Source organism: Magnolia sinica, chromosome 8, assembly GCF_029962835.1.
Source record: "Magnolia sinica isolate HGM2019 chromosome 8, MsV1, whole genome shotgun sequence".
NCBI classification, from domain to species: domain Eukaryota; kingdom Viridiplantae; phylum Streptophyta; class Magnoliopsida; order Magnoliales; family Magnoliaceae; genus Magnolia; species Magnolia sinica.
In genome coordinates this window covers 33,150,346-33,160,520 of record NC_080580.1, presented here as the reverse complement: position 1 = coordinate 33,160,520, position 10,175 = coordinate 33,150,346, and the positions used below count along the sequence as shown (strand labels likewise).

The 10,175-nt window shown below is 41.7% G+C and overlaps 1 protein-coding gene across 1 annotated transcript; it reads left to right on the top strand.

The window, feature by feature from the left end:
• Nucleotides 1-5,016: 5,016 nt before the first annotated feature.
• On the top strand, nt 5,017-9,907 carry LOC131253949 (probable beta-D-xylosidase 5). Its single transcript, XM_058255038.1, has 6 exons — nt 5,017-5,716; nt 6,481-6,786; nt 7,034-7,203; nt 7,706-7,806; nt 7,911-8,252; nt 8,689-9,907. Exons 1-6 carry the CDS (start codon nt 5,102-5,104, stop codon nt 9,717-9,719), a joined length of 2,565 nt encoding a protein of 854 aa, XP_058111021.1. The 5' UTR covers nt 5,017-5,101; the 3' UTR covers nt 9,720-9,907.
• Nucleotides 9,908-10,175: the final 268 nt, after the last annotated feature.

The window sequence follows — 10,175 nt, the reverse complement described above, 5'->3', positions numbered from 1 at the left end:
AGAAACCTACTTCTTGTAAAGATCTAAAGCTGAAGCTGATTTGAAGTTGAGGCAGCACAAAAAAATCACAGATTGAACCACGGACATCAGAGAACGTAGCATCTGCATGCGAGGACAATAGCCATATCATATGATTGCCCTTGACTTGCCATACATCGTAGAGGCACCAACATTCCAATAATGTTATTGTGGTCTTTAGGAGTGATGCGCGCTCGTGCACAGAAAAAGGAAGAAAAGCCCAACAATGTTATTGTGTAGAAATTAAGCCAGCAAGCTTTTAATGTAGCAATCGGGATGGATCAGGCCTTAACAAATTTCAAATCCAAATAATTTAGCACACTTGTTTTATGCAACTACAAAAAAGATCTCAACTTTGTGGGGGTAAATCTATCCGCTCATAAGGAGAAAACATATATGTTAACCATATGTACCAAGTATCAGCCCATGAAAGCTATGATAAGCTAGACCAATGTGATGACATAAAACCATTACGGTGTGGCCTGCTTGATATTTGTCTTAGGGTGATTTTTGTATTTGCACTACATCCTGGTGCATTACATCTAATTAATAAGATAATATCACAACACAAATTCAGTTATTAGAGGTCTCTTTAGATTGAATTGCAATTCAATTGAATTGCATTTCTTATCGACCTTAATCAGTTTCCTCTCGACGATCGGCTACAGCTCTATCACATTGTCGACGGAGAGCACAGGGCACTCCTTCTTGAGCTTCTTCGAGTCCCATACGATATCAACGCCTATGAATGTGATCTTCGGACAATAGAGCTGGCGGACATCGCGCACCCACATCTGGTCATCAATGTCACTTTCGGCGACGGTGGTGAGGATCTGACGGTCGCCAATCTGGATTGTGTAGTCCATCTCGCACGGCCCTAGGAGGGGGCGGATCGAGACCACTATGGCTAATGCTTCTTCAACAGAGAGAGAGAGAGAGAGAGAGAGTGAGAGAGAGATTTCTTAGCTGTACTGAGGATTGAAAAAAAAAAGAAGGGGAGAAGGGTGAGAAAGATTGGGGATTTTGGGGATTCCAGGAATTTCTTCAAAATGCATGTTGGAAATATTGGCATTTTCTAGATTTGGCTGGGGAGAGAGAGGGTTGAGATTGGGAGAGGGAGATCGAAAGAGAGGGAGAGGGGGAGGGAGAGGGAGAGGGAGATCGAGAGAGGGAGATGGAAATGGACCCGAAATAGGGTTTGGGAGCTTTTGGCGTAAGAAAAGGCTGAAAATGAATCGGTAATCCGCGGTAGATATTAACCAATGTGCCTCTCGAGCTTTGTGGTGTCCACTCAGAGGTTACTAATCGAATCCATTATGTTCATCTGTTTCAAAATAAAATAATAAAACAATAATAAAAGAAATAAGAAGATCCAACACTCAATTGGGACACACCAACAAAATAGTGGAAATACTGTATAATAGTAAGGAATTTGAGTACGGTTCATTACCATGTAGAATCAGGAACGGCTTAAAGCCGTTTCTGAACCAAAATCCTAACCGTTCCAGTTAAGCGATTTTGGTGTAGTACATTAGCACTAGCATTGGCGCCGGCGCCAATGAGGGCCCTGGCTTCAAAGTTAATGTTTGCAAGTGAGCACTGGGCTGTTGATGCGAGTGGCCCCACTAGATCAGCGGTGCCCAACAAGTGCTGGGCTGCATGGCACACATCATGGCTTAGGAAAGACATGACAAGGAGCACCCAAAAGAGGAAACGAGCCAATTGGAGCCATGCTTGAACCAAAATCATGAGAAAGATGTGGAGAGGAGTGGGCTTTTTATTGTGGTGGGATGGTGGGCTTTTATCAATGCGGCCCACTATGTAATAAATACTGACCTTTCATTTGGCGTGCCCTAAACTCAAAAGTCAAACTGGATTGAAGGGGAGTTTCACTACTATGGATATAAACATCTAATTGGTGTGGCTTTTGGCATGTGGCCTATCCACAGAAGGGCCCATTAAATAAACGGTAGTGATGTCGTAGTATGCCACGTGTATGAAGATTGATTACTTGATAACGTAGCACTGAATACTTTATCATACAAAATGATGTTTAAAGAGAAACGTTCACACATACTATGTTGCATGGGAAGTCTAGCATACAAAGCTATTTTTGAAGGTAACGTGCTACTTGTTTATAACATCCAAGCCGTGCAGATGGTGGCAAGCTTTATGAAGAGCATCTTGGGCAGAAACCATGATGTTTCACCGTACAGATGGGCTGCACCGTCAAAATCAATGGAAAGCCTACAATCCAACTCAATGTACTTTTGTTGTCTAGATAATCAATAGATTACTCCAATTTTTGCATAGGTGATCTGTATGGTAGGATCCAATGCTTTCACGGTTCTGACATTCCAACGAAATGACGAATTCATAGAAAATAAAAACCTTATACGAGAACACTTTTCATACCCCTACGCTTCAGGAAAAAAAAGAGAGGCCTGGGTGGGGATTTCTAAAGTGGTCCACTGGTGCAGCATCAAGAAGGGGTATTTGTCTCCTAATTCATGACACATTGCATGTGATGTGATCAATCTAAACCAGCCATCCAGTAGATCCTCGGTGGGGATGCCCGACTGGTGAAAATTACTCCAACTGTTATTCAATTTTCAAAAAATAATAATTCAAATGAAATACTTTTGTTATGAATTAAATCACTTGCACCGAAAATGTAAATCATGTGGCATGATCATTGGATTGGTCAGATAGAGCCCGCTAGCTAGGTGGACGGTTCAAATTTATATGAGAATTTTCCTTCTAGCTTGGCATGCTTCCAATTTTATTTTATTTTATTTTGCCTTGTTCCTCACCACGAAAACTAGACACCTTTCGAATTAGCTAGGTTTATCTAACCATCACGTGGTTCACCAGTTGAATTAACAGCTCATGGATACTATTTTATGTGCTAGGGTTATAAGATTATTTTTTAGACCATCCCACCATCATCACCATTATCATGGAATAAGGAATTATCGTACAGCTCAGCCCCAAATCCTTGTTGAGCATAGTACAGTATGTTGGAGAGCACGGTTTCATCAACGTCAAACACCCATATCTCCTTTCCATCACATACCTCCTAACATAAGATTAGCGGCGTAGGTCGCTGCGGTGCCAGCAACCACGTTGGAGTCCTCACGGTATAGATGACCCAACATGTAGTGGCCCACGTAGTCCTTGTAAGATTGCGGGGCCGTTATCCATTCGCCGATATTGTTAGTCTCCCCCGCTAGCCTCCAGCTCGTGCATGAGATCCCATGGACACAGAGATTCCACATCCGGTGAGTGGACGGTGGAGATGAATTGGGAGGGCTAGTCCACCCCTTCCCACGTCTGAAGCGTGGGAAGTTGCTAGGAAGGTTATTTAAATCCACAATTGGTAGACATTTAATCTACGGTAAAAAATGAAAATAGTCAATCATCCCATTAAAAAATCAATGTTATATTGGATGATCGCTCCAGCAATTTGGGTAGTTTAATTTAGGAAACGGATGGGCTTGCCACCCGCAAATGGCTGGTGGTCCGTGCTCTGTGGGCCCTACCATGATGTATGTGTCTCATCCATGCCATTCATATATTTTTCCATATCATTTTATGTTACAAGACCAAAAAGGAGGTGTATTCCAATCGCATCTGAACCGCATTACAGGAAACACTGTTTAATGAGCGTCAACCATTAAAAACCTTTTGGGGGCCATAAAAGTTTTAGATCAAGCTGATTTTTGTTTTTGCCCTTCATCTGGGCCTATATGACCTAATCAACTGATTGGATGTCAAATAAACAGTACAGTGGGTCTTACGAGGTTTTTGATGGTGGATATCCAATAACTATTGTTTTCCTGTGGTGTGGTCCACCTGAGATTTATATCCCTCTCAATTTTGGGATCAAGCCCTAAAATGATCTTTAATAATGGATGAATGGAATGGATGAAACACATACATCATGTTAGAGCCCACAGAGCATCGACCACTAGCACCCGGCTGGTGGCAAGGGGAATAGCCAATACGTTTCCTTTAAGTTTTCGAGGGGCATGTCTATCAACATCATGATAAGCTAGTATATCAAATAACTCACGTGGATTTTTCTCCGCATTTTCATCCACATGGGTTTTGTCATTTTAAAAGGCTAAATCACCCGAGCATGGTTTCCTTGTGCACACCATTAAAACAAAACATGGCCAGCCTGGTGTTATTAAAACTAGAAACTCAAGTGGAAGTGGAACGTTGCATCAAAGAGATATTGGGGCCCACCATTACGTCATTTTGATTCTTGTGTGGCCCACTGTTGCATCATGCCATTCTCATGGGGCCCACAATTCCATGAAATTTTAGTGAGAATTCAATGGTATGAGGATATTATTCAAGGATTGCCCATGATATTCAGGTGAGTTGGATGATGAGACAAGCTAAATTTAAAAAGACAGATAACTAGAAAACCATTAGAATAGAATGTATGATCGAGCCAGATATTTGGGGTAGCCTGAGAATGTTCATGGTGGGCCCACTTTAAGAACCGTGCAGATCACATTTAAGGTGGGTACTTATGATTAGCTTGATAAAATAAAGGAGACCTCTCCTCACCTGCACGTGCGTACTCGCTCCTGCAAGTGCCAGCATGGTGGCCCACCTATCATGGGTAGTTATTCCCAATGTCATATATGAACCATCCATATTGTTTTGGTTGCATGAGCCAAAAAAAGGTACTTACACCGAGTGCTATTTATGTATAGGATTGAAAAGAAAATTTTCGATGGATCACATTCAACTCCAAAAATCATTGGTCTAAAACATCCCATTGGTTTTAGTGGAGAATCAGACTAATGACATGGGTGGTTCTGATCAACGGACCATCTCTGCTTGTGGGGTTCATTGAGCAGTAAGTGAATTAAGCTTTTGACTGGGATCTGTTGGAGTCGTTTGTTTTGGACCATGTCTACATTAATCTCTTATCACCGTTTTTTTTTTTTTAAGACAGAGGCCGTTTTTCTGGTTTGTGTTCGTATAGTAAATTGTTATTGTAGGTAAGCATGAGATTTATTTTTAGAGAAAAAGCAGGTAGAAAAAGTGGCATGTCCATGCATGCATGCATGCTTATAAATACATGAACTTACTCCTTGTAAAGCCATATCGAATTCTCTCTTTCTCCTCTCACTTGCTCCACATGAAAATGGCAGCCATTACTCTCTTTTCTCTTCTTCTTTCTGTTTTAATCATCTCTACAAATTCTAGAAACATACCTCCAATCCATTCTCATTCTCTAGCACCATCAGATTCTCTTTCTCCTCCACAAGACTGGACGACCACCGAGGCCCATCGTCATCATCATAACCCTCATCGTGACCTTGCTAGCAGTAATTTCACCCATGTTTGTGACTCTTCAAGATTCGCTTCTTTAGGTCTTCACATGGCCGAATTTGCATATTGTGATAAATCACTTCCATATAGTATCAGAGCAAAGGACTTGGTTGATAGCATGACAATTTCGGAGAAGGTGGCTCAACTAGGGAACAAGGCATATGGGGTGGCTAGGCTTGGACTTCCAATGTATGAATGGTGGTCAGAAGCTCTCCATGGTGTGGCCAACACAGGCCCAGGTACCCATTTCGATAATAATAGCATCCCGGGGGCCACGAGCTTTCCAACCGTTATTCTCACGGCGGCGTCATTTAATGAGTCACTATGGAAAACCATAGGGCAGGTAAATATGTTAAGAAAATTTTTTGTTTGTAATCTTAGAAATAATATTGGTTAATACAAAGGTGTATTATAAGATTCTCAATTTCATTGGACCCAGCAATGGTGGGGCCAGGGCTGGCCATGGGCTGATCAGTTTAGCCGCGATTAGCATGAGCCTAGCACAACAAAAGGAGATTGAAAATTAAATAATTGATTGGGCTCGAACCCGACCCAACCACCTTGAAAAGTGATAAAATCTTTATTTTCCACTTGATTGTTCTTAATATTTATGTTGATCAAGTAGATCACACATGCACAAAGAAACGGAGAACTTAGAGGTATGGAACCAATGGTCTACATTGAAGATGGATAAGTTTCCTAACCAAGAATTGGAATGGCATATTGATAGGACATAAGACATACATTTTAAGTCAGGTTGGGTCGGGCATGGCCAGGCCATGTCTGCAGACACCCAAGCCAGACCACGGGCCAAGCTAGTAGGACCAAGCCCAGTCCATAAGTTGGCCGGGCTTGTTAGATGAGACCTTAATTTGATGGTCAGCAATATCTGATATCGGGTGTGAGATTTTATGTACGTACCTCCCATCACTTTTGAACTGTTTGGATAACTAGAAAGTGGGTCCCACATGTACAGTTTGTTGGGCTGAACAAATGGAAGATGGAGCACTATATATTTCATGAAATATAAAATAATGAACATTTCCCAAATAAGCTACTGGAGTTCTTATGCTAATGACGTTGTTCTTCTTTCCTTGCATATTGAAGGTTGTTTCTACAGAGGCAAGGGCCATGTACAATTTAGGTTTAGCTGGATTGACATTCTGGAGTCCTAACATCAATGTTGTTAGGGACCCCAGGTGGGGTAGAATCACAGAGACCCCAGGTGAAGACCCGTTCGTGGTGGGCCGCTATGCTGTGAATTACGTTAGGGGCTTGCAAGACGTCGCGGGGCACAAAAATCCTAAGGACTTGAACTCTAGGCCACTGAAGGTTGCTGCATCCTGCAAGCATTATGCTGCTTACGACGTCGACAACTGGTTAGGCATCGATAGATACCACTTCGATGCAAGGGTAATCACTACTCAATCTAAGCTCTTCCCTTCACTAGTTGGTCCATATCATGAAAATAAGGCATGCCGTTCAATATGTGGGCTGCTATCGAATGATAAAAGATAGGCAAGAAAAAGAAACCAATTGCCCTAATTCAATGTGGCCCACTGATGAGCTGACTTGGCCTGGGCAAGTTCATGATGTGGTATCCTTGATTAATGTCCCGAATCTTCCTCATACATGTATCTTTTAAATATTTTTTCTGAAGGTGACTGAGCAAGACATGGTGGAGACGTTCCTTCGTCCATTCGAGATGTGTGTGAAGGAAGGAGACGTTAGCAGCGTCATGTGCTCTTACAACCGTGTCAACGGCATCCCCACATGCGCCGACCCAAAACTTCTATCTCAAACGATAAGAGGAGAATGGGATCTTCATGGGTAATGTTGTTTTATTTATTTATTTTTAAACTTAAAAAAAACAAGAAGCTATGTTGGTATTTTCTTATTTCAATCATATAAATGAAAATGGTTTTGAAGTGTCCACATATAGCTACGAAAATCAATAATTATTATTTTTTTCCACTTAGTTAATTTAACTTGTAAATTTCTACTAGCGATTTTGTTAATCATTTCCTGATATATTTGGCATTTCTTCGCATGATCCAATCATTGTGATTTTTTCAAGAGCATTGCCCATTGTTGTATGGAATGAATGGAAAATCCAGATCGAAGATTGGGTCACCCAAAATGCTCAAATCAACTAGTTGAATCGTGGGTTCGAGCACATTTTACCTTTTTAAAAAAACATCTGTAAAGGAAAGAAATTAGTTGCATCGGGGATTCGAGCCCAACACACACACACACATATATATATTTATATAAACTAGTTACACTGTAACCTACCATGCAACTAATATTTAAATCTTAAAAATTTTCATAGGTACATTGTTGCCGATTGTGATTCAATCGAGGTCATTCATCATGGCCATAAATGGCTCAACGACACAGCAGAGGATGCAGTTGCTCAAGTACTCCAAGCTGGCAAGCTCCCAATCTCAATAACTCAAATTGCATTCAAGATCTTTTTTTAATTATATATTAATTTTCGCTTTTGGTTCTTTGCATTTTTTTTAAAAAAATTTCAGGGTTGGATTTGGACTGTGGAACCTACTATACTAACTTCACCGAATCAGCAATCTTGAAAGGAAAGGCCAGAGAGAGTGATGTGGATAAGGCATTGAGGAATCTCTACGTCGTGCTAATGAGGCTTGGATTCTTTGATGGAAGCCCAACATTTGCTTCGCTTGGAAGAGATGATGTGTGTTCAATGGAGAACATGGACTTGGCAGCTGAATCTGCAAGGGAAGGGATTGTTTTGCTCAAGAATGAGGGTGAAACCTTACCTTTGAGATCCAACAAGTACAAAAAGCTTGTCCTGGTGGGCCCACATGCTAATGCAACTACAGCCATGATTGGAAACTATGCCGGTAATTTTATTTTATTTTTAATTTTTCGTTTCCATGATTTAGATCTTTCCCAACAAGAATTTCCCATGTTCCATGTAGTCCAAACATCAGGAGACTATTTCAGTGAAATTGAATTGTCATGAGCTATCCCTCCAAAAACCCTAGTTCCTTTTGGATTTCCTTCTTGGCAAATGATAACTAATTGGTCAATTACCAATGAAGTGTCCATCACTGTAGGGTTGTGATGGGCCTGATTGGGCTAGTTTAGGTCCATCTTCACTTGGTCCCATTAATTACCATCCAGTCCATTAAAAGCTTGGAAAATTCCCTAGCAAACCATCCGTATTAGGAGGGATATTTTGTTCTTCCCGTACTAACCAACCTTGCTATAATACCATAGTGTGGAATGCACCACTAACGCATCACACATTCATATGTTGGTTTGGTATTACTACAGGCATTCCATGCCACTATGTGACTCCCCTGGACGCCTTCTCTGCACTGGCAACAGTTCATCACGAGATGGGGTGTGTTGATGTGGCATGCAAGAACCAGTCCTTCATCAATCAAGCAGTGGCAGCCTCAAAGGAAGCAGATGCAACCATCATTTTTGCTGGGTTAGATCTATCCATCGAGGCCGAAAGCTTGGATCGGACTAATCTCCTCCTTCCAGGTTACCAGACTCAGCTGATCCTTGATGTTGTCGATGCTGCCGCAGGCCCAGTCGTACTCATCATACTTTCTGCTGGAGGCGTAGACATCACATTCGCTAAGACCAACCCTAAGATTAATGCCATCATCTGGGCTGGGTACCCTGGCCAAGAAGGCGGTCGGGCAATCGCTGATGTTGTATTTGGGCATTACAATCCAGGGGGGAGGCTACCGATCACTTGGTACACTGCAGACTATGTAACCAAGCTTCCAATGACATCCATGCAAATGAGACCAGTTGATAACTTGGGCTACCCTGGGAGGACCTACAAATTCTTCGATGGTCCGGTGGTCTACCCATTTGGCTATGGGCTCAGTTACACTCAGTTCAAGTACAAGCTCACATCTGCGCCATCATCTGTTACAAAGAAGTTGAAGGCGCACCAACATTGCCATGACATTAGCTTAAAACCCAATGCATTTGTGCCATCATGCCCGTCTGTGTTGGTGGAAGAGACAAGATGTGGCGATGCAATCAACGTTGAGATTGAAGTGAGTAATGTAGGGCATCAAGATGGGTCCCACGTCATCTTGGTCTACTCTAAGCCGCCTGCCGATTTGGTTGGAGGTCCTGTTAAGCAAGTGGTAGAGTTCAAACGGGTGTTCGTACCTACTGGTGTGACCAAGACGGTGAAGTTCTCGATTGACGTCTGTAAGAGCTTGAGTGCGGTGACAGATACAGCTTACCTTGTTTTGCCAGCAGGGGAGCACACGATCATGGTTGGTGATGGAGATGAAGCTGTATCATTCCCAGTCCATGTTAACCTGTACTCTTAGTTATGAAGGGGAATGTGAATATACTCCTCACAAACAACTTCCCCTACCCTAGCATTGCATATGCAAATCTATAGTTGAATATTGTTGAGAGAAAAGGTCTTCTTGTTTTGGTACTAAACAAATAAAGGCCTCTTTTGCTAACATACATCTTCTCCACTTACCTTTATGTGCATCACCTATTGACAACGTGGCTGATGTACAAGACCTCTGATATGAATAGATGATGATTTATTTTTTAACTAACATTAAAGTATTTTGAGTCAATTTTCTTTAAACTCCATCATGGCCACCTCATGATGATCCCAATCTTAGTTATCCACTGCATATTTAAAAAGAACACTCAAATAATTGGTAAAAACTAAGTAATCAACTTGTTGAAATCAACCTATCTAATAGACTATTTGAAAGCGGTTAATTGTAATCAACCTATGTAACAGCCAATCACATTCAGCTAGA

What these genes read in the sequence shown, in the direction of transcription:
- LOC131253949 (XM_058255038.1), top strand. Translation starts at nt 5,102, where the DNA reads ATGCATGCTTATAAATACATGAACTTACTCCTTGTAAAGCCATATCGA. An exon ending in TGCTCAAGTACTCCAAGCTG is followed by an intron (nt 7,807 to 7,910) that starts GCAAGCTCCCAA and finishes AAAAAATTTCAG; the next exon opens with GGTTGGATTTGGACTGTGGA. An exon ending in CATGATTGGAAACTATGCCG is followed by an intron (nt 8,253 to 8,688) that starts GTAATTTTATTT and finishes GTATTACTACAG; the next exon opens with GCATTCCATGCCACTATGTG.